General features: G+C 41.1%; 2 protein-coding genes across 2 annotated transcripts; one reads left to right on the forward strand and one right to left on the reverse strand.

Moving 5' to 3' along the window:
* Positions 1 to 5,365: 5,365 nt before the first annotated feature.
* On the reverse strand, positions 5,366 to 11,232 carry LOC143299470 (selenoprotein K-like). Its single transcript, XM_076612689.1, has 6 exons — positions 11,076 to 11,232; positions 9,822 to 9,906; positions 9,141 to 9,159; positions 8,422 to 8,495; positions 7,418 to 7,467; positions 5,366 to 7,081 (listed from the first exon to the last, which is right to left on the reverse strand). The coding sequence occupies exons 1-6, from the start codon at positions 11,092 to 11,094 to the stop codon at positions 7,047 to 7,049; spliced, it is 282 nt and encodes a 93-aa protein (XP_076468804.1). The 5' UTR covers positions 11,095 to 11,232; the 3' UTR covers positions 5,366 to 7,046.
* Positions 11,227 to 25,193, forward strand: LOC143299469 (methylglutaconyl-CoA hydratase, mitochondrial-like). Its single transcript, XM_076612688.1, has 9 exons — positions 11,227 to 11,487; positions 13,499 to 13,566; positions 14,725 to 14,812; positions 16,738 to 16,917; positions 17,951 to 18,007; positions 18,968 to 19,155; positions 20,679 to 20,729; positions 22,008 to 22,055; positions 24,712 to 25,193. Exons 1-9 carry the CDS (start codon positions 11,316 to 11,318, stop codon positions 24,787 to 24,789), a joined length of 930 nt encoding a protein of 309 aa, XP_076468803.1. The 5' UTR covers positions 11,227 to 11,315; the 3' UTR covers positions 24,790 to 25,193.

Raw genomic sequence — 25,193 nt, forward strand, 5'->3', positions numbered from 1 at the left:
TATGTCCAGTACAGAGCATCAATAGCCCAGACCTTCTTTATCGATCTATGTACAGAGCATCCTTCTTCTTCTTCTGCGTTCACTCGTATGCACACGAGTGGGCTTCTACGTGTATAACCGTTTTTACCCCGCCATGTAGGCAGCCATACTCCGTTTTCGGGGGTGTGCATGCTGAGTATGTTCTTGTTTCCATAACCCACCGAACGCTGACATGGATTACAGGATCTTTAACGTGCGTATTTGATCTTCTGCTTGCATATACACACGAAGGGGGTTCAGGCACTAGCAGGTCTGCACATATGTTGACCTGGGAGATCGTAAAAATCTCCACCCTTTACCCACCAGGCGCCGCCACCGTGATTCGAACCCGGGACCCTCAGATTGACAGTCCAACGCTTTAACCACTCGGCTGTTGCGCCCGTCTACAGAGCATCCAACAGCCCAGACCTTCTCTATCGATCTATGTCCAGTACAGAGCATCGATAGCACAGACCTTCTTTATCGATCTATGTACAGAGCATCCAATAGCCCAGACCTTCTCTATCGGGTCAGTGTAGTGGCTGTGTTGTGAAGTCGTCACGCTGTCCTGATATAGGGGTGAGTGGACATTGGCCTTTGTCCTGGTCCCTCCGTCTGTCTGCTGTGTGCCTCACTGGAGTGATCTGATCAAGGCAAGGCAAGGCAAGCCAAGATAAGACATGACATTACAAGATAAGACAAGGCAAGACGCGACAAGACGCGACAAGACAAGGCAAGGCAAGGCAAGACAGGACAGGAAAGGACAGGGCAGGGCAGAACAGGGCAGGACAAGACAAGACAATCATGGTATCATATGTGGCGTGTACATTAAAATATTACATGTCTCAAAAAATGAAGCACTTCTGTCATGGTGCTCACAATCAATGACAATGACAATGGCCATACTGACTGGTCGTTTGAGAGCTACACGTGGAGGAGAAAAAACAGAAACAGTTCTCTGATGCTCTCACGTCTACGTCATCCCAATTCGCCTATTGCAGATTCGCTTATTCCCGCTTCGGCTTTTCCCGATTTACCTATCAATCAGTTGGTTATACCGTTGCACCTATTCCCAGTTGGCCTATGAACTTGAAAACGCATTAGCTGCTTTGTATTTGTAAAGAAAAAAAACCAAGAAATAAATTGGTGCAAAACGCCACTCGACAACACACTTCGCATATATATTCTATTCAGTTAAAGTCTATGTGCCAGCATGTTTATGCTCTGTCTGAAAGCATCATTGAACAACAACAACAACAACAGCAACAACAACAAATAATAATGATAATAATAATAATATAGATAAATAGATATTGTCCATATATTTGGAAATTTCTCTGTCGTCTCAGCTAAAAGAATGGTCTCTCCGTAGCAGTTATTTCTTTTCCTGATTATCATTCAATACAATTTTCAGTTTAAAATTTGTTACCTTTCCTGTTTGAAGCAATCACAAGCTGACTACTAATTGCCCATCGTAGAGACAATTATAGACAGATTGATGAACGAGCACTAAATGCTGACCAAATCATTGCGGTAGATCCTTTTGGTGCAATCTTCAGTCTCTGATTATAACGTGTGTGCATGAACTTATGGTGACAATCAAGTGATCGATTCCAATACAAGACCTTTTTTTTTTTTAGAGTTAGCTTGTTTGTTTAGCGATTAGCTTTGCTGAAATCCATATTTGGAGATAAAAATAAGCGGCGTTGCTATTGACTAAACGGCAACTGCTTGGTGCTTTAGAAATGTAATGAGTTGTGGAGAGAAAAAAGGGTTAATAATCTGTGTTTCAGCTCAGTATAATGGGTTGTAGTTGAGTCAATTTGTCGACATTTTGTCATGTTGTTTTCTGTTCGCTTTTTTTTCAATGAATTGTTGTTGTTATTGTTTTTGTTGTTGTTTATTGTTGAACATTCATTAGAAGTCGGTTATAGCAATTCATAAGCTATGTTGAATACTGAAAAGGTGATAACTGATATTTATTATGTGATTGTCAGTTGCGTCCGACTATTACCATCAGAACAGCAGAGGAGGCAACTGCTGTCCCAACTATCTGGGCTAAAATTTGATAATAGTGGAGAGTGTCTCAGTGCACAAGTTACATCCTCACTCTCTCGGCCAAGAGGGTTTTATGACAGTCGGTGTTGGGATGGTTCCCAAAGGCCAACTGGCCCACAAGGCTGCAGCACAAAGAGTCAGTGCAGTCTTGCCTCCTAGTTTGAGAGTCATGGTCCTTCACACAAGACTCAGCTGCAAATGACTTCCCATTGCCTGGAGAAACCATTGATCATACAGCTCTCACTTTGCTGTTGGCCCAGCTGTAAGCTTATATTTGTGATATAAGCTGAGCGTTGGGTCTGGATTGATAATTTACTATACATATATTGGTCCGGATTGAAAATAAATGAATAATATATATATATATATATATATTTACCTCTGTGTGTGTGTGTGTGTGTGTGTGTGTGTGTGTGTGTTGTGTGTGTGTGTGTGTGTGTGTGTGTGTGTGTATATATATATATATATAGAGAGAGAGAGAGAGAGAGAAAGAGAGTGAGATACACACACACACACACACACACACACACACATATATATATATATATATATATATATATAGAGAGAGAGAGAGAGAGAGAGGGTGTGTGTGTGTGTGTGTGTGTGTATTTGTGTGTTTGACTGTCTGTCTTTGAGTAGCAATAGAGACAGACAGACAGGCAGACAGACAGACAGACAGAACTCTCAAGCCTTTATAACTGAATGTCTGTTGCTTAAGCATTGTCTATTCTCCCAGTCAGTCCTTGCTAATTTGCTACAGAGGAAACATAAATATATGAAAGATGAGATAAACAATCGTAAACATAAACTTGCTTGGTGACCGCGCATGCGCGCGCGCGCACACACACACACACGCACATACACAATAATACACATATAAAAACACACACACGCGCACGTACACACACACACGCATTCGCACGCACAAACGCACGAAAACAAAGAAAGAAACACACACGCGCACACGCAGCCAGCAGAAATTCAGGAAGCTCAATAATCCACAGGATGGCAGGCAGACGGGAAGAGGTGTGTTTTGGGATGCTTTATTCACCTGAAGTGGGGAGTCCACCGGACGGACTGATCAGCTAAAAAAAAAAAAAGAGATAATAAAATAAAAAGCATACGAAACCCAGGGCCATCGTAAAGAATGTACCCAACTTTATCATAGCTCTGGATTTGGTATGACCTCTTAACACCTTCACTACCTTCACCTGTCCCTTCACACCTGCTAATGCCGTTGGTGCACCAGTGAAGACATCGCCACCACTCTCCTCCACCTGTCCTGCCCTCTGCCGCTCTCTGGGATTCCACCAGATTCATCCTGTCCGTTCTTCGGGATGTTGTTTTCCCACCTCTTCCTCTGTCTGCGGCTTCCTCTGACTTTCCCTTGCAAGATGGTCTTTGCAAGTCTTGTTGAGCGGGAGACATGTCCATAGCACTTCATGTTCCGTTTCTTACCAACTGTGAGGAGGTCGATGAGGTCCTATTGCTTGTTGGATCTTGCTGCCAACCTCTTCGGTTGTCACATGGTGTATGTAATGGATACCCAAGATCTTCCTCCAGAATTTCACTTCAGTTGCCAGGGTCCTTTCTGTGCACTAAACACCTGTCAGAACCCTAATCTTGAGGTGTTTTTTTTTTTTTTTTTTTTTTTTTTGCCACATGTTTAGTATGAGATGTATGGAAATGTAAGTGGATGTCTTTGTTGTTTGTGATTATTTACTTGACTGAGTATCGTTTCTTCAGCTTGCTGCATTTTATGACTGAGATGTATGTGTACGTGAATGCATGTCTTAGCTATCTGTGATTATTAAAAAAAACAACAAAAAAAAACAAACACTTCAATGCCCAGTTGGCGTAGATCTCACATACAATGATCACATTGACATCAATGACAATGCAATAATCACAAGAAATAATCATGACAATAACAAGGTCAGTGACTTCATGTTGCAGTTAAATGAAGGATTAAAAACAACAATTCAATGTCCCGTCAGACACACAAACCAGCAGTGAAGACATAACCTGTCTGCCCGAGAAGGCTGTTTGCAAACGCAAAAGCGAGCCCACGTGTTTGCACGCACACGTGTACAGACAGACAGATAGACAGACAGAGCTAGCAAACAAGAAAGAAAGAGAGAGAAGTGGGGGGGTGGGGGGGGGGGGGGGGTTAACTGACACAGTGAGAAAGAGAGAGAGAGAGAGAGAGAATTGGGGTAGGTGGGTGGCAACTGAGAGAGGGGGGGGGGTGGAGAAAGAGGAGAGGAGAGAGAGAGGGGGGAAGGGAGAGGGGAGAAAGAGGAGAGAGACAGAGAGAGGAGAGAGGGGAGAAAGAGGAGAGAGAGAGTGAGAGAGGAGGGGGGCGGGGAGGGAGGGAGGGAGGCTGGAGACAGACAGAATAACATTGACCGGAGTCCTGGCTGCGACAGAGAAAAGGGGGAACAAGAGCTGCACCACGCCTTACTTCCCCTTGTTCACTGGTGCAGCGCACCCTGAGTTAATTACACTGAACTGATTCAATCTGATTCTGACAGAATCGTTCATGGTATGTCGTTCTAAAGCAGCCCCCCTCACCCCCACTCCCCTCCAGGCACCCCTTCTGAGCACGGGCTGTAACTCCCACGTTCACTATCTACTCCCCTTCCGTTTAGGCAATAATACCCCCTTTTCGGGAGTGTGCACGCAGGCTGTGCTCGTGTTTCCATAACCCACTGAACGCTATGGACCACGGGGTCTATAACGTGCGTATTCCATGTCCTGCATCTGTACACATACACGACTGCGGTTGTGGTATTCACATACGTTGAACTTGGGGGAAGAAATATCTGACCGTAACCCAGCAGATTTAACCAGGAATCGAACCCAGGCCCCCTAAGACTGAAAGTCCAGTGCTTTTACGACACCGTATGGTTCTGTGGTGGTGCAGTGGTTCAACTGTTTTGGCCAAAGTTGCATGATCGCAATGTTTGAAACAGTTTGCAATAAAGAGTGCAGCTCCTTACTGAATTTTGTCCTTTGCGATGTTGCTGCATTCCCACGGGAATGGATACTGATACTGGATGCAGTGTATGTGTGTGTGTGTGTGTGTGTGTGTGTTTGTCTTTTTCTGTACGTGTACGTGCAAAGTTTTGAGCTATCATGTGATAAAAGGTAAATTGTAAGCCGGGGCTCATTCCAGATAAACACAGAAAGAATTTATGCTTTGATACCACACACACACACACACACACAGAGTCAGTCAGTCAAGGAAAAGTGTGCAAGCACATTACAAACAACAACAGAACTTAAAGACTTTCATAATCTCTTTATTCACTCTTCTTCATTCATACCTTCAGTGCAAAATAAAGAACGGAAAACATGGATGACACATTGTGTGTGTCGTCCACAAGATAACTGATATATACACAGGACATACTTCATGAATTAGACCATCTAAATGAGGAGATACCAGATGGAATGTCATGTATCAAAAAATCCTCATTCTAAAAACACCAAAACCAGATCATATTCAAGTGTGTGTGTGTGTGTGTGTGTGTGTATAAGCGCACATATAAATGTATGTACATATTTAACCATGTGTACAAGAATCTGAAGAAATCCTTACAATCAGCAGTGCAAAGTACTCTGAGACTAGCAATGTCTCAGAGTACTATGCACTGCTAAGACTACAAACGGCACAAAAGCAAACACTGTCTGCAAGAACATCAGAGATATTCAAGTTTCAACAAAACAAAAGAATGTTCAATGTAACTGTGCACTCATTCACATCTCACACCAAACCACACTCACAAAAACTTGCACATACACCCTTCCCTTTTTCTTTTTTTTGTTTATTTGAAGTACAACCCAATATTAACACACACCCATGTACACTATTTGAACAAACAAAACAAAATCCAAAAAGCAGGCTCACTATTCCTCAAATCATTTCACACACCGTACCGCACCACACCAACACCATCACAGACAAACAACAGCACAACAGAAACCAGCACCGAGTGGGGCACCATCAGAGACGGCTGGTGTGGAACTTTACAGCCGTCCCCTCATCATGTGTGCACACTGTCACACCACCGCCACTCAGCGCTTGGCCGCCACAGCAGGCAAGGGAGGAGTCTGGGAGTCAAGGGTTCAAATCCCCTGGCTGGGCTGCTTACCTTAGCAACCCTCAGTTTTGCTCAACGCTAAGAATTTTCTTGTCTACAGAACCAACACAGACTTAGTAAAAATTCTTTTAGCAAGCTAAGCGCTGCTAAGATTGCTCTAAGAATTTTCTTAAGCATAAGGAATCAGAGCAGAATTAAGAAAATTCTTTACTGTGAGACTGCTAATGCAATCCAGCCCAGGACCTCAAGAGTTTCCAAGGTGAGTTTGATGAAATGGAAACAATACGGTCATGAAGATAAAGACACATACAGTCATGAACACGGAGGGTTGTTCGGCAGAAAATGGTACCATGGTCACTGGACAGGACCATGGTCACTGTGTCTGAAAATGAAACAGCCATGGGGACCATGGACATAAGTAAAGTATCAGGGAGTTTTTGACTGGAGTGCGGTTTGGGGAGGAAGACACGGAAGGGGGGCGGGGGGTGGGGTGGGGGGTAACGGGCAATGGAGGGTGAAAGGAAAAAAAAACCAAAAACAGGGTAAAACACTAGGGGATTCTTTTGATTTAAATGAAGTGGGCTGAGAGCATACCAGACAGTCTTTGAATTTGTGTGCATGTGTGTGTGTTTGTTTTTTTTTATTAAAATTTTTTAATTTTTTTTAAAAACACAATGACAGAAGCACAATCTGGATTTCCTTACGAAGACACAAGATAACGACAGTGCCAAATTCACACAAACACAAAAATGAAACCAGTGACAATATGTGTGGACTCCCCCTTGCCTGCCGGTGGCTGACACAAAAGATGCAGAGCGTGTCTATCAGCGAGCGGAACAAACGCCGACAGACACGCTAACGTCCTCATCCACCGCCCATGGGGGGAGGGCTGGGGGCACCTGCAATGGGGAATAAAATGCAAAATTATTGTAATAATAATAATATTGATAATAATGATGATGATGATAATAATAACTATCTGATAATAATGATGATGATGATAATAATAACTATCTGATAATAATGATAATAATAACAATATCATCATCAGAATGACTCTACTACTACTACTACTACTATTACTCTAAGTTTATTCAATAGGAAATTTTCACACAAAAAGCACACAAACACACACACACACAAACATGAATACACACACACATGAACATATGCGCATGCACATAAGTTTACATGTATACAAAGCAGGCACATGCATACCAAATGAACAAACTTACCAGGTCCACCACCAAACCCGCCATGTCTTCTTCTGGGCGGCCGAGGAGGTCTGTAAACAGTTTCCATCGTTTCATTAATCAACAATGCATATCATTTTCCTCTGTCATTGGTTATATGACTGACTCCACCCAAGACTAGTCCACACTGTCAACTTACTTTTTATATTTCCTCAAACACCCCCCACCCCACACAACTCCCCCCCCCCTCCCCAAATATGACCCCTTACCCAGTCTCCATGTTCATTGTGTGAATGTGTATGTGTGTTTGATCAATGAATTACTGTATGTGCCTGAATCACTTTAAATCTGTATGTATGTGTGATCAAATAAATGACTTCATATGTGCCTGAAACACCTTGAATGTGTATGTGTGTGTGACCAAATGAATGACTGTGTATGTGTCTAAGTCACACTGAAGGTGTATGTGTGTATGATCAAATCAATGACTGCATATGTGTCTAAATCACTTTGGTGTATGCGTGTGTGAACAAATGAATGGTTGCATGTGTGTCTAAATCACCTTGAACGGACAATAAATTACTTACGAGAAGAACTAAGCAGTCTTTGAATTGTTACTGGTGCCAGAAACAAGCCTTAAAATGGTGTACTGGAAAAGCGGGGCGTGACCACCACTCATGCCATCTCAATCATATCTTTTTCCCCCCCACCAGTTTGTCTTCTGCAGTTAAAAAAAAAAAAAAAAAAAAATCATTTCCCCCCCACCTGAAGACATTCAAAGTAATTTAGACACACATACAGTCATTCATTTGATCACACACGCATACAGATTCAGTAAATATTAGAGTTTTCAAAAAGTGGTTACTTTTGTGAAAATGAAATCCGCTTATCTGTCATGTGGAATAGGCAAAAAACAAAACAAAGAGTATATTTCAGCTGAAGGTTGTTTTGGATGCCTGGAAACACATGCACACACACACACACTCAAACATAACCACAGACACACACACACAAACATAACCACACACACACACACACACACTTACCCGCCAGGTCCACTGCCTGGAGGTCTGTAGTCTGTTGTGTGGCTGTTCGTGTTACCTCTGCTGTTCAGATCCGGCTGAAAAAAGTTCCATGTCCAGTCAGTATAAATCTCATCTCCTGTTCTGGTACTGTCTTACCATGGTGTGTGTGTGCATGTGTGTATATGCATGCGTGCGTGCATGAGTGCATTCGTATATGTGTGAGTGGAATTATATTTTAAGGTACATGCTTTCTCAACTCACTTTTGCCTTTGTAAGCTTTAGCTTTCATGCATTTTACTTCATTGATGGCAACTGTGTAACACTGACAGCAAATTTCTGTACCTGTGTGAATACATTAAAGCAGTCTGGGGTCTCGATACATCCCCATCCCCAACTCTCCAATTCTCCCTGGCTGCCCATCTACACCCCCCCCAACCCCCCGGCCCCCCAAGCCCCCCCCCCCCCAAAAAAAAAAAAAAAAAAAATTCACCAGCATAAATAAAGCATTTAACAGAACACAAGGGTACTAAGACTGAAATGGGCTTCAAGTCAGGAAATTATGTCAACAAACCAGGGCTTCTGTTAAGTTTATAAAAAAAAAAAAATTTTAAAGATAAAAAAAATGGGGGTTCTTGGGACCTTTAAAGGGTCACTCTGACACTGTAAAAGACATGGAAGACAAGAAGAAAATATTTCAAGACTTCACAAGTACGAATACATATATATATATATATACTTACATTGATCATAGTCTTGAAGCTGAAAAAACAAAAACAAAGGGAAAATAAGAAACCAAATGAACGAACCAACATACAATAATATGATGCATGATATATATATATATATATATATATATATATATATATAGAGAGAGAGAGAGAGAGAGAGAGAGAGAGATGAACAGGTTTGTGTAGATATATATATATATATATATATATTTTTGTTTTGTTTTGTTTTGTTTTTTGTTTGTAAAGATACAACCGATAATGAATACCACAACTAACAGTATAAAGAAAGTTTATAAGCACATCATTTTTGACTATCTTCCCCAATCCTTCTTTTATGTATTGCTAAACTGGAAATGAATTTCCATTAAAAAAAAAAAAGCAACAAGTAAATTCCCATTCATCCAGGTGACAAGTGGTGTTGGAACTTACAAACATTTATTAAGATCAAAAGATGAGAGCAAAGCATCCGTAACTCACATCACAAGTGATTCCTAAGGATTTTTGTTGTTGTTGTTGTTGTTGCAAAGTTTCTCTTTTGTTTCACACACACACACACACACACACATACACACAGAGAATGTACCAGTTTCTTCTTTCAGACACAAGCAGTGAGAAAAAAGAAGGGGTGGAGGGTGGGAGGGGGGGACAGAAGGAAAAGCAGTGACATTTGTTTTGTCCCTTTATCCCACTCACAACAAGACAATGAAGTTGATGATGCCCCAAAAGAATTCTGGAATGACTGAGAATCGCCATGGTGACCGGGATTCCAGCACCTGACCTGAAACATAATTACACACAAGGTCAGCTTTTCAAGCCATGATGCCACACATGCTAAACAGTAAACTGCAGTCTTTGTATAAATAATATTATTTTCAGTCATGTGTGCCACCACAGCATCTCTTTATCTCCAGTTTCCACATTTCTGCACACAACAGATGTCAGGCATTCACAAGTTATTGTTTTGTAATTTGTCTAAACTGTAATTTCCACATTCATTTTAAAATCATTTCTAAAAAAAATGCCTTTGCTTTACCCGATTTCCAGTCATTGGGAATAGTATAAATACTACAAAAAATATAATTTCCAATGGTTATTAACATAGAATATGTAATGGAAGTGGCTAATTCTTTGCTGAATTCTTTCAGGACATGAGAAAAAATGAGAGCTAGTTCCTGAGCTCTAGACATGTTTACGTCTTGAAACCTTTCTCTACCCCAGACTAGCTCTTTCATCACAAATTGGTATGCTGTTTTGACCAAAAAGAGTTTTTAAATTTAAAGCCTGCATGGTTCAGTGGTTGTGGTACATTCAAAAATTTTCTCTCATGAAAACACTCGCAAAGAATTCAGAAGAAGTTTCTGCCTTTAACAAGAAAATTTTAAAATGTGTGTGTGTGTGTGTGTGTGTGTGTGTGTGTTTTCCTTTTCTCCAGGATATACGTTTCTCATTTTTCTTGTATTCTATATGTTTCTGGCTTTAAAGTACTTCCCCCAACGTGCAAAAGAAACCTTACAAAAACACCTTTTCTCTGTTTGATGGAGCATCCCTGCATGTCTTGCCTCAGTGACATGTTTGTGCTGATCAAACTGATCAATGTTTATCTCAAACCAATAATCATCTTCTTTCCCTTGACTACCGCCTTCATCCTTGTGAAGATTCTGTAGACTATAATATTTCTGTTTATATGGGACTGAGAGTCTGACGAAGACTGACTGTAATTTCTCATTGTTTTCGTTTTTGTTTCCCCTTCATTCTTGTATTCTGGGTATTAAATAGTTAATTCCAACCGAAACTAGTGAAATCGAAGGCGAAGTTATTGCGATTTTGATGACGTGTTACTGCCCAAAATCTAAACACCCCCAAAAAACTAAAGCGTTCGATCTTCATCAATCACATATGTTTCCTTCTCTTTCCTTTATCATATTGTAAACATTTAACAATGCTCACCTCCTGAAACATAGACCATTTCGGTCTATTGAAAGATGTTTCTCAGCAATGACGTCTCAGTTTTTGAGCAGACGGAAGTTCGAGACGAACACACTACTCTCCCGTTCTCATTTCAGATTGCTTTCCCTTTGACGTGAGTCCTCGCGACGACTGACTAGAAACGCGATTTAGAAGTGTCGAAGTCTGATTGGATAAATAAGTTTATTGGACAGTAAGTTCAAAGTTCAGAATAGTGCCAAGATGGCTGGTGCAGTGAAACGTGCAGGGACGGTCTTCAACTCTAGCTTCTTTGCAAGATGGATGAGCGGCTGCAGACATCAACGACAATACAGTGCTGAAAGTTCTCAGTCACAAGAAGTGCAAGCGCCCGAAGATGAATTGCATGTCAACTTTTTAGAGGGCGAAAGAAAAGGTCACCCTTCGTGTATCATGCAGGGATTAAATGTGTGGGTGTATCACTGTGTGTGTGCAGCTGTGTGTGTGTGTGTGTGCAGCTGTGTGTGTGTGTGTGTGTGTGTGTGTGTGATGTCATGTCTTGTCTCGTCTTTCATCCTGTGGGGTAATATCCAATTTTAGCAACTTAAAGCCCTAGAGCTAAATGCACAGTATTTTCCCTGTATTTTGCAATGCAGGCATGCTGTATAACATCAGCAACAAACATTTTCACAGAATCACAGAAATGTTTGGCTATAGGCTAAAAGCCTTTTGCCCTCATAATCAGTGTCCATTTGTGTGCTTTTGGATCACTTGTTGTGAACAGACCCTTGTTTAAATCTGGCATAGTGTATACTATATTTCTCTACAGCTCAATAAAGATTTAACTGTGTGGAAAATACATGGTTCTTAAACTTTTTGTCAATGTGATTTTTGAAGGCGTTTACCGTTTACCGATGGTGCATTGATGGTGTCATAGGAAAGGTTATTCCACAGATTTATGATACGGTTAGTAAAGAACTTGCGGAACTGGTTAGTTACGAAATTAGTTTTGTTTATTTTGAAGTTGTGCCCTCAAGTTTTATCGTAGTTAGCCATAGTAAACAAGGAAGAGGTGGTGCAAGGATCATAAATATTGTGCATGATCTTATATACTTCAATGAGATCACCTCTTAATCTTCTAAACTCTAGGCTACGCATATTAAAAAGAGCCAGGCGCTCCTCATAACTAAGATCACGAGTACTATTAGTATTACTAGTTATATACTTGGTAAATCTGCGTTGAACTCCTTCAATCATATTTATGTGCTTTTTAAGGTAAGGGCACCATACTGAGTTTCCATATTCAATAATGGGTCTAACCAGAGTTTTACCTTTGTCATCCACTGCATGTAGTGTAAATTGCCTGAAAATCCACTGTCATAACCCATTATTAACCTGATAACCACATCACATGCTTTCCTGCAATTGCAAATGTGGCGGCTGTACAGGAAAGCATGTATGTCATTATCACTATATGATATCACCTTAGTAAGTGGTTATGACGGTGGTTTTTTTATGCAGTTTGTCCACAATTTACCTGGTTATTTGTGTTATACTTCATGCATGCATTGCAATATATATGAAATATACTGTGGTTACACTTACAGTTCCAGGAATTTAGGTAACTAAAATAGTGGGTATTAAGTCCTGTGGTAACCCTGTACAGGGCAACAATCCACAATAGGGGTGTGTGCTCTAGGTCGTCCATGTACGACCGTTAAGTCCCGTACAGTTCAGCCAGGGGAACCCGGGCCCCACACAGCATCAGACAAAAACACACACAAAAAACAAACACACACAAAAAAAAGAAAAAACAACCCAACCTGTCCGGTAGTTATACCAATCCAGCCTGAGGCTTGCAGTCAGGCCTCAAGAGTTCTGGTTTTGAAAGCCTGAGGGGAAATGGCTGGGATATGGTCTGGAATCTGGTTCCACAGGCAGATAGCTGAAGAGAAGGAGTGCCTGTGGGAGTCGGTGTGGGAGTAGGGGACCTGTTGTTTCTCTGGGTGACCTCAGACACTTCTACTCATCTGCAATAGAGAGGGTGTGTGTGTGTGACACAGAGAGAGAAATAGAGCATGCATGCACACACATGTAAAAGAAAAAGAAAGTCAGTGACTATGAGTGATCGATTCACTTCATAGATTGTGTGTGTATATATGTGTGTGTGTGAATAAAAATAGTACAGCACTATGTAGTACTAGTAGAAAAGAGACAAAAATAATGATAATGATAATAATAAAGATGATGATGATGATAATAATATTAATAATAATGATAATATTGATAATGTTACTTGTTATTTTAATATCATCGTTTCTTTCTTTCCTCCTCCCCCCCCCCCCCCAAAAAAAAAAAAAAAAAAATGTATATATATTGCTTTCTCATAATGATTGATCTCTTTGTCAAACACAGATTGAGTGTCAAATGTTGTTGCTTTGTTGCAGGCATTGTTGTCTTCTCCATGCGCCGATTCAGATACAAGAATGCAATGGGCAAAAACATGATTCAACTGGTGAGTGTTGTGTGTGTTCTGCACATTTAGGTACTGGTTGCATTTGGAATAGTATGTTTATTTTGTATATTTCATTATATAATTATATACTATTTTAATAGTATGTTTAATTATTATTTATTTATTTATGTATGTACGCTTATCTATATATATATATATATTTTTTTTTTTTTTTTTTTCTTTTTTTTTTTTTCTCAAGGCCTGACTAAGCACGTTGGGTTACGCTGCTGGTCAGACATCTGCTTGGCAGATGTGGTGTAGCGTATATGGATTTGTCCGAACGCAGTGACGCCTCCTTGAGCTACTGAAACTGAAACTGAAACTTTATTTTGTTGATTATGATATATTGAAGTATCCAGATTTGCACATGAACCACCACCAACATTATTATTAGATTGGTTGAAGCAAATTGAATTAAGTGTACTGAGGCCACTGACCTTTAATAATCAACATTAATACCTAAAGTAAGTATAAAAATCTAGTAAGTTGAAATTGCATGCAGAGTTTTTATAGAGATAATAAAAAACTAGATGTTCAAAGATGAGGACTTGAATTAAATCTGATTGAGAGCTTTGCTTCTTCAAACTCAGTCAGTTTCCTGTTTTTGTTTTGTTTTGTTGTAACCTTTTTAAAGCTTCTTCTGGAAATATAAATTGAACTAATAATTCAAGTTAGGTCTACAGTGTCAATGTCAGTACTGAAAAATTAAAGTTCCCTTGGAAATGTTTGACAAAATAATATATTCATCTATCTATCTATCTATCTATCTGTCTGTCTGTCTACCTATCTATCTGTCATCTGTCTGTCTGCCTTATCTGTTTGACTGTCGGTCTATCTATCTATAGATCTATTTATCTATACTTATTACTTAAACTTAATATACTTATATTACTTATATATATAATGTGTCTGAAAGTTAACTCTGTAAGTTAACTCTGTTCAGTGCATGCTTGCTTGGTATTTGCTCTTGTGTATGTGTAACAATGTGTTTGAAATAACACCATATGTTACAGTATCTTAATTGTATCTGTAGTGAAGTGTTGAAATATTTGAGTCTGCACTCCTGTCCCCAGTCTTCCAAATTTCTGAAGACACTGCAAACTCCTTCAGCTGCTGCTCATGATGTGAATTCAACTGTGGTTATGTTGGCCATGACAGTTTTTGGATGGGATGCAGCGCGTGAAATTCGACACCTCCATACGTTGCATCATCATGCGCAGTGAGGTCCCTGGTGTGTTCTGTGCAGGTATGTTATTTCAGGTGTGTATGTGTGTGTGTGTGACTCTGTGTTTGTGTGTGTTGTGTGTGTGTGTGTGACACTGTATGTGACTCTGTGTGTGTGTGTGTGTGTGTGTGTGTGTGTGCATCTAAATCTGTTTTGATGTTCTATATGATATCTGTGCTCAGCAATTTCACACAAACCATTGGCATAAGATTGGCATTAGATTTATTTCCATGCAGCTGGGTTTGGTATGTTTAATTTTATATTACCTTGTTGTAGTTTAATCTGGGTCAGTCTCTTCAGCTGAATGATTGGTGGATGTAACTTGGTTGTTGAAAATGATGACCATTTTGGCTTTGACATAGGTTGAAGGTGCCAAGTTTACAAGTGTTTACTGTATCCGATGAATGATTCATGTTTGAATCAGATATATAGTACACAAGCTGTGTTCACTTCCATATCATTTCTTGTAATTTTTTAGTATAATTTATTCATCGGTTTACATTGTTTTTACAGCACTCAGTTTTGTTTCTGTGTGTATTTCAAGGTTCATTCTTCATCCACGTAGTGACTCACATGTATTGAATTTGTGTCAGATATTCACAACAGAATTCATGCACTGTCAATTCAGTATCAAGGGGCTTTCAAAGCCTGCAGACTAATCCATACAAGCTACACCACATCTGAACAAAAGAAAGGAAAAACCCCAAAAATAAAGAGGAGAAGAGGAGTGTACAGTGTAAAAAGTCATACAAGTTAGTATGATACTTGCGTCCGACTATGACCCATCAGAACAGCACAGAATGCAGCTGTTGTCCTGTCTGTCTGGGCGATAATTCGATTCTGGTGGAGAGTGCCTTGCCCAAGTTATATCCCCACTCTCTCGGCCAAGAGTGGTTTTAGATAATTGATGTTAGGATGGTCCCCAAAGGCCAACCACCCCCAAGGCTGCAGCACTGAAAGCCAGTTCAATCTTGCCTCCTAGTTTCAGAGTCTTAGTCCTTCACAAAAGACAACGCTATAATTGACTTCCCACTGCAGTAGAGAAACCATTGATCACACTGCTGTTGCTTTCCTAACTTTCCAATAACAGCAAAACAGTTTCAAACATGCCTCAATGGCTTCTGGTCCTGTAATGTTGATCGTTGGTTCAGGCAATCCCTCAAACAGTATAAGTATTCATTCCAAGCTGCCTTTTAACTCTCTCCGGACGAAGGATTGCTCACGCATTCCTACACAAAACGTATTCGGATTCGGACGAAGGAATGGAATAGCATTCTCCGAAAGTAAAATTCCATCATGCGCTGTACACGTGATTTTGTGATTAGCCAAGCAGAGTGCGCTATTCTGGGTCACTCCACAATCAAACAGTATGACTGGTCAGCCTGGGATGTGTGGCCTGTCTCGCACACACACTGACAAAGTCACTGACCGGTCGTCTGCTCGCGTGCCAGCCTTTTAGCAAAGCGGGCTCTTCTCAGAATGTTGTGAAGCAAACAACGCAGTGACGGCAACATTTTAGGGTTGCCGAAGTACTTGAAATGCTACAAACTGAAGGGTAGGACATTGAAGAGGTGGATGATGACGAAGAAGAAAGCGAATTTAATGCAGAAAGCGAGCATGGGTATGGTGATTTGGGGTGAAAAATTGGCAGTATTTTCTACATATGGCAAAACTGTAAAAATTAGATGTGAAATTTGATTTTTTTTAATATGTAATAGCTCAACACGTAATAAACCAGTTCTGAATGTTTCATTTTCTTACACAGTATTTTGTATTTTTTGTAATTTTTTTCCAAACCCTTACAAATGGGCCATCTGTGGGGAAAAGCAAGGGAGAAAACTTGTCCCGAGTGAGTTAAGAGTAATAAGGAATATGACTGTAGCGGTGTGTATCCAGGCCTTATCATTAAGGAAGCTGAGCGTTGAGACACAGAGTTTTGTTGACAGGGGCGGACCTGAAGGAGCGAGCCAAGATGGGCAACGAAGAAGTGTCGGCCTTTGTGCAGAAGCTGCGCTACAGTGTCAATGAGCTGGCTGCTCTCCCCATGCCCACCATCGCCGCCATCGATGGGGCCGCCCTGGGTGGGGGGCTGGAGATGGCGCTGGCCTGCGACATGAGGATAGCCTGTGGGTGACAGAGGGGGTTTTTGTGTGTGTATTTTATGTTTTATTTTCATTTGGTTTCATTTCTTTTTTCTTTTCTTTTTTTCTCATTTTACTTTGTCTTATGTATTTTTTTTCATTTCATTTTATTCTATTTATTTGTTTCATTCCATTTTTTATTTCTTAAATTCAGTTTGTTTATTTTTTATTCTATTTTAAATTTCTTTACATTTTTATTCATTTTGATTTCAATTTACTTGGTTTTATTTTATTTTATTTTATATTTTTGATGACAACAGTCAGAGTAAACATCACATTTATCTCATTCTACTCCAGGTACCAGTTAACTTGTATCATGATTACGCCCCCTGTGGACCAGGTACGAGTGTTCTCTTACCCACACACTATTCTTATTTCGTTTATTCTTGCTTGGTACAGTTACCATTCTAAACTGATCTGTTTATGGATTCAGGAAGCATGAAAAGGAGGTTTTGTTCATCTGATTGAATCAACAATTCTCCATTGCTTTTCACTGTTTTAGTGCAGCACCCTGTTTTTTTTTTCTTTCTGCAGTGATGTCATGTAGTGCTGGCCCAGAGGAGCTGTGGCAGGCATGTAGCTGTGGTGTAGAATGAGTTGACTCTCTCCATACGAATGGCGAAAGAGACGACGTTCAGTGTTTCACCCCAATTACCACCATCAAAATATTGCAAGCGGAAGGCTCTTATACTGAAGAGGTGAATGTTGACAAAGAATACCACAATTCTGACGATGGAAGCTAAAAGTTGGGTCATTCAGAATATAAAAATTGAGAATATAAAAATGAAATATTGGAAATTATTGAGTAAAATTATTTCTTTTGATTTTCTCTTTTCAGCTGAGAAACAGTGTGTAATAAACCTGTCATGATTGTTGAGGGTAAAAAGCTCATCTTTTGATTTGAGATAGAAACACCACGTGAAGTGTTTGGAAATGATTAAAATAGTTATTTGGATTTACTCTGTGCAGCAAGTGTTTGGAAATGATTGAAATATTTATTTGATTTTTTTCTGTGCAGCCTCCAATGCCAAGATAGGGCTGGTGGAAACTGCACTGGCAATTATACCAGGGGGAGGTAACTAGACACTAATTATCCTGTGTGTGTGTGTAGTGTGTGTGTGTGTGGTGTCTGTGTTTGTGAGTTGCATGCGTGTCTTTGTGAGTTGCATGTGTCTTTGCTAGCTGTGTGTGAGGTGTGTTTTGTGAGGTGTATGTGTGTGTGTGTGTTTGTGAGTTGTATGCGTGTCTTTGTGAGTTGCATATGTGTCTTTGTGAGGTGTGTGTGAGGTGTGTTTGTGAGGTGTGTGTGTGTGTGTGACCTGTTTCTGTGTTCCATGAATACTTTAGTGTGTGTGCGTGTGTGTGTGTGCATGCTGTACTATACTGCACTGTGGGTGACGATGTGTGTGTGCTTGTATATGTAAGTGTGTGTGTGTGTGTCGTGGAAGCTGCAATATATAGCCTAGGAATGAGTGTGTGGAGGAGGGGAGAGGGGTTGGGGGGGAGGGGGGGGTTATGAGGGGGGTGCAGGGTAATTTGGGAGATGGTGTGTGTGTGTGTGTGTGTGTGTGTGTCAGGGCTCGTGTATGTTTATATGTATTTGTGCTTTCATATCTGTGAAACTGCATGTTTGTTACATATCTGTTATGCATGTGTGTGTGTGTATTGTCTGCATGTTTTACATTTATTTGCTTATTTATCATCATTATTGTCTTTATGTTTTGTTTTTATTTATTATTATTATCATTATTGTTGTTGTTATTATTATTATTTTCTCAAATCCTGACTAAGCGTGTTGAGTTATGCTGCTGGTCAGACATCTGCTTGGCAGATGTGGTGTAGCGCATATGGATTTGTCCGAAAGCAGTGACGCCTCCTTGAGCTACTGATACTGATACTGTACTGTACTGTACTGCATTGTACTGTACCGTACTGTACTGCGCTGCACTGTTCTGTGCTGTACTGCACTGTGCTGTGCTGCAATGTACTGCACAGTACTGTACCGCACAATGTCAAAAACGTTTTTCCCCATCAGGGGGAACTCAGCGTCTTCCGCGGGCCATCGGAGTGCCCAAGGCCAAGGAGCTGATCTTCACCAGTCGCGTGCTGGACGGGGAGCAGGCCCAGCAGATGGGGGTGGTGAACCACGCAGTGCAACAGAACAAGCAGGGGTCCGCCGCCTATGAGCGGGCTCTGGAACTGGCTGAGGAGATTCTGCCCCAGGTGAGTGAGGGGGATGTCTGAAGTATTGTGTTGTGTTGTGCTGTGCTGTGCTGTGCTGTGTTGCATTGTGTTGTGCTGTGCTGTGCTGTGCTGTGCTGTGTTGCGTTGTGTTGTGTTGGAACTGGCTGAGGAGATATTGCCCAAGACGAGGGATGTCTGAAGTATTGTGTTGTGCTGTGCTGTGCTGTGTTGTGTTGTGTTGTGTTGTGCTGTGCTGTGCTGTGCTGCATTGTGTTGTGTTGTGTTGGAACTGGCTGAGGAGATAATGCCCAAGACGAGGGATGTCTGAAGTATTGTGTTGTGCTGTGCTGTGTTGCATTGTGTTGTGTTGTGTTGTGTTGTGCTGTGCTGTGCTGTGCTGTGCTGTGCTGTGCTGTGCTGCATTGTGTTATGTTGTGTTGGAACTGGCTGAGGAGATATTGCCCAAGACGAGGGATGTCTGAAGTATTGTGTTGTGTTGTGATGTGCTGTGCTGTGTTGCATTGTGTTGTGTTGTGTTGTCTTGTGTTGGAACTGGCTGAGGAGATATTGCCCAAGACGAGGGATGTCTGAAGTATTGTGTTGTGTTGTGATGTGCTGTGCTGTGTTGCATTGTGTTGTGTTGTGCTGTGCTGTGCTGTGCTGTGTTGCATTGTGTTGTGCTGTGCTGTGCTGTGTTGCATTGTGTTGTGTTGTGCTGTGCTGTGCTGTGCTGTGCTGTGCTGTGTTGCATTGTGTTGTGTTGTGTTGTGTTGTCTTGTGTTGGAACTGGCTGAGGAGATATTGCCCAAGACGAGGGATGTCTGAAGTATTGTGTTGTGTTGTATTGTGATTATTGTGTTGTGTTGCGTTGTATTGCATTGTGTTTATTATGTTGCGTTGTATTGCATTGTGTTTATTGTGTTGCATTGTATTGTGTTTATTGTGCTGCGTTGTGTTTATTGTGTTGTATTGGGTTTGTTGTATTGTGTTGTCTTTTATGTTTATTGTGTTGTATTGTGATGTGTTGGAACTGGCTGAGGAGATTCTGCCCTATGTGAGGGGTGTCTGAAGTATTGTGTTATGTGTGTTGTCAAGTCAAGTCAAGTCAAGTGAAGATTTTATTTCATGATGATAAATTGAATAAGCAACAATTACTTTTTTACATCAAGCCATCAATGAAAATAATAATTAAAAAAAATAAAATTAAAAAATTAAAAAAAATTAAAAAGAAGGAAAAAAAAAAGAGAAAAAAATAGAAGAAAAAATAGGAGAGAGTGAGAGAGAGAGAAACGAAACGAAACGAAACGAAACGAAAGTTTATTCAGTAAGGCCATGGCCCCATTTGAAGGGGTGATTACATATTTTGTAAGAATAGATTTGCATAAGAATATAATCTTACAACGTGTGTGTGTGTGTGTGTGTGTGTGTGTGTGTATGCATATATGGGTGTGAGTATGTGTGCATGCATGTGTTTTCATTGTTCAAAACAACAGTTTCATGTGTTGTTTAAGGCTTCACAGTGTGTGATAGATGGTTTTTTTTTCTTCCTTGTTGACATCCAGGGACCCATTGCACTGAGGATGGCGAAACTAGCAATCAACCAGGGCAGTGAGGTCAGTGTCTGTGCAGTCTCCATCTCTTGGTCACAGAAATCAGGAATTTCTGAGATTGAGGAATTTTGGGGTGATTGGACGGGTGGGGGGTGTGGGGGTGAAGGTGGCGGGGGGTGCAGCAGGGTGGGGGGGGCTATGCCCCAGAATTTGTAACAGTTTTTAACAGGTGGGTGTGCCCCAGAATTTGTAATGGGTGGGTGTGCCCCAGACTTCATACCATTTTTTTTTCTCTGTGTCAGTGATGGATGTTGATGGGTGTGATGAAGATGCTGCCATGGGGTCCACTTACTGGGTTTTGGACTTGACAGGGCTGGACGTGACGTGACAGGGCTGGACTTGACTTGACAGGGCTGGACTTGACTTGACAGGGCTGAGAGATACAAACACTTGCAGTGCTGGTCAGGAAATTTGAGCATCACTCCCAAAGACACATCCGTGAAGCGGATGACCCTTGATTGTGTGGTCCCAGTCTCTCCCACTTGAGCCTCAGCCACACTCAGCTCTGGGTAGGAGCTGGCCACAGGTTGGAACATGCCCCAAAACAACACCTCTAATGGGAATTGAACGTGCATCCTTCCAATTAATCCATAGAGCTAACCACTTCGCCACAGCGGCTGGTAGGGATGGTTTGTTTATTCATTCCTCCAGATGGAAGGAACTTTTTTTTCTCCTCTAAAAAGAAAAAAAAGGTTTCCAAGTTAACCCTTTTAGATATTAATCAGGTAATATCAATTTGGAGACCAGTGATGCAAACATGACATAAGAGATGGGTTGGATGTCATTGCACCAGAAAAATTTAAAAAGAACTGAAGAACACATACACGCATGCACGCGTGCACACACACACACACACACACACAGAGTATCAGTATCAGTATATTTAGGAGGCGTCACTGCATTCAGACAATACACACAAACACACACACACACACACACATACAATGACATACATATGGTCTGTGCTTTTCACAGACACAAATATTCACATGGCAGGTATACATTTACACACACACACACACACACACACACACACATACATGCCCACATGCATACACATACACACACACAACTCATCGCATTTTTATAATCACTGTTAGCTTTTTAATTCACTAATTTTTCTTTAGATGTTCAGTTTTAATGCAAAATGTTGATTCTTTACAGAAGTTTTAAACTGACAAGAAGAAACATAAATTGCATGCAAAGATTAAAGCAAGAAATAGAGAAGGATGACTGACAAGATGTGATGTTGATGGTGATGATGGTGATCTTGTGTTTCAGGTTGACCTGTCTTCAGGGATGAAGTACGAAGAGGCGTACTATGCTCAGGTAATCCACTTTTAACTCACTCAGGACGACAAGTTTTCTCCCTTGCTTTTCCCCACAGATGGCCCATTTGTAAGGGTTTGGGAAAAAAATACAAAAAATACAAAATACTGTGTAAGAAAATTAAACTTTCAGAACTGGTTTATTACGTGTTGAGCTATTACATATAAAAAAAAAATCAAATTTCTCATCTTATCTTTACAGTTTTGTCATATGTAGAAAATACTGCCAATTTTTCACTCCGAATCACCATACCCATGCTCGCTGTCTGCATTAAACTCACTTTTTTCTTCGTCATCATCCACCTCTTCAATGTCCGACCCTTCAGTTTGTAGCATTTCAAGTACTTCGGCAACCCTAAAACGTTGCCGTCACTGCCTTGTTCGCTTCACAACATTCTGAGAAGAGGCCGCTTTGCTAACAGGCTGGCACACGAGCAGACGACTGGTCAGTGACTTTGTCAGCGTGTGTGCGAGACAGGCCACACATCCCAGACTAACCAATCATACTGTTCGATTGTTGAGTGACCCAGAATAGCGCACTCTGCTTGGCTAATCACAAAATCACGTGTACAGCACATGATGGAATTATACTTTCGGAGAATGCTATTCCATTCCTTCGTCCGAAACCGAATACGTTTTGTGTAGGAATGTATGAGCATTCCTTCGTCCGGAAAGAGTTAATGCTATATTTCTGAAGGTCTACATTATATCTGTGCTGTAATCTACCTCATAAACGCCAAGTATCTAGATAACTCTTAGCCCCCATGTCTGGTGAAAAAGTGTGCCTGGGGTGGTCATAGCCCTCCGTGGGTCAGTGTTGACAGTTGATAGATCCAAGTTCATGTCTGCCTTCCTGGGGCTGACCATGCTGCTGTGAAGGACAGTCTGGGACACATCACACCGTGACACATCACATGGTGACACATCACACTGTATCATATCACACCGTGACACATCACACCATGACGCATCACACCATGACCTCTCACACCGTGACGTATCACACCATGACACATCACACCATGACGCATCACACAATGACCCCTCACCCCGTGACGTATCACACGGTGACACATCACACCGTGACACACCACACCGTGACACATCACACCGTGACACATCACACCGTGACACATCACACCATGACACATCACACCGTGACGTATCACACCATGACACATCACACCGTGACACATCACACCATGACACATCACACCGTGACATATCGTGTGACACATCACACCGTGACGCACTACACCATGACACATCACACCGTGACACACCACACCATGACACATCACACCATGACACACCACACCGTGACACATCACACCGTGACGCACTACACCATGACACATCACACCGTGACGCACTACACCGTGACGCATCACACAATGACACATAACACCGTGACGCACTACACCATCACACATCACACCGTGACGCACTACACCATGACGCATCACACCGTGACGCACTACACCATGACACATCACACCGTGATGCACTACACCATGATGCATCACACAATGACACATAACACCGTGACGCACTACACCACCATGACATATCACACCGTGACACACTACACCATGACACATCACACCGTGACACATCACATTGTGACGCACCACACCGTGACGCATCACACCGGTGGATTGACTGCTGTTTAAAGCGCTGCCTTCGTCTCTGCGGGTCTGCTTTTCTTCTGCTGCGCAGATTCATGAACTAATGATTACTCAGTTTGCTGCTGTGATCATGTTGCCGTTTCAGATGTAGAGATAACGAACAGAACACCTGTGGTGTTAGTGAGGTGTCAGTGTGTCACTGAAAAAAACAAATGCAATCGTGATTCATTTCCATGACACAGTGTCTCATTTCAGTAGCCAGCAAATGGGCTTGAGGAAAGATAGTTGGGGGAGAGGGGAGTTATGAAGAAATGATCTGAATTACCTACTTATTAACTCTCTCCATACGAACGGCGAAAGAGACGACGTTAACAGCGTTTCACCCCAATTACCATCATCAAAATATTGCAAGCGGAAGGCTCTTATACTGAAGAGGTGAATGTTGACAAAGAACACCACAATTCTGACGACGGAAGCTAAAGGTTGGGTCATTCAGACACCCACTGGACATCCGAGGGGTCTGTGTAGCGGAGAAGAGAGGACTGGTTGTACTGAGTGAGTTAAAGAGGTCAATACCTCCACTGTCTTGTTTACATTCATATATCTGGTGTCTACTTCAGCCACTTGAACTTCTGAGGAGGTAATAAAGTAAGGGAGGCTACTTTCTGCAGCTACCTTCAATTTTGATCTCCATGAGGGCAGAGTAGTTTTTTTTGCTTTTTTTTTTTTGCACAGGAAAGGAATTGGGCCCATGCTGAAACCTGCACCAGTTAGTGACAGCAAGTATGTTAGATTAAACATTATTTTAAGGAAGTAAAAGTCTTTTTTAAATCAGGCAAAATACTGGGCTTGGTGTTAAAAAAAAAAAAAAGAGAGAAGGTATTTGTGTCTTTTTTTTTCTCTCGTTGAATGTGGTGTACTTTTTCTTTGACCGGTTCCCTGTTTTATTTCTCTTTTTTTTTCTTTTTTTTTTTTTTTTGTCTGTCTAGGAAAGAGAAAATAGAAACCAGGTTCTTTTGTGTGTTTCAGGTTATTCCAACCAAGGACAGAATTGAAGGTCTAACGGCGTTCAGAGAGAAACGTAAACCCAACTACAAAGGACACTGATTGTTGGAATCACAGAGATGGACCTTCTGTCATTTTCATAATCATTTACCCACTGAGTGAATAATTTAAGGCAATTTATGTATACCTTATTTCTGACTTCTTACATTTAGTTTGGGGATGCACGGTTTCTGACATTGAAGTGTAGGTTGGATGTGTAAAGTATTATTTTGGAATACTCGGTGAGTGCATGCAAGTATTTTGTGATATCTACTGAACGTTTTAAATTATTTTAGATGATGTTGTTGCTCAGCTAAAAAAAAAAAAAAAAAAAGAAAAAAAAAAGTAAAATGCTGGCATTTTGAAGTATGTCATCATCGTTGTTTATTATTGTTGTGCTGTTGTTGTAGGTAATGTTATTATTCACAATTTTATTGTGTTTGGTAATGCTTTTTATTTATTTATTT

The sequence above is a fragment of the Babylonia areolata genome, chromosome 25 (assembly GCF_041734735.1).
Source record: "Babylonia areolata isolate BAREFJ2019XMU chromosome 25, ASM4173473v1, whole genome shotgun sequence".
Classification (NCBI taxonomy): Eukaryota; Metazoa; Mollusca; class Gastropoda; order Neogastropoda; family Buccinidae; genus Babylonia; species Babylonia areolata.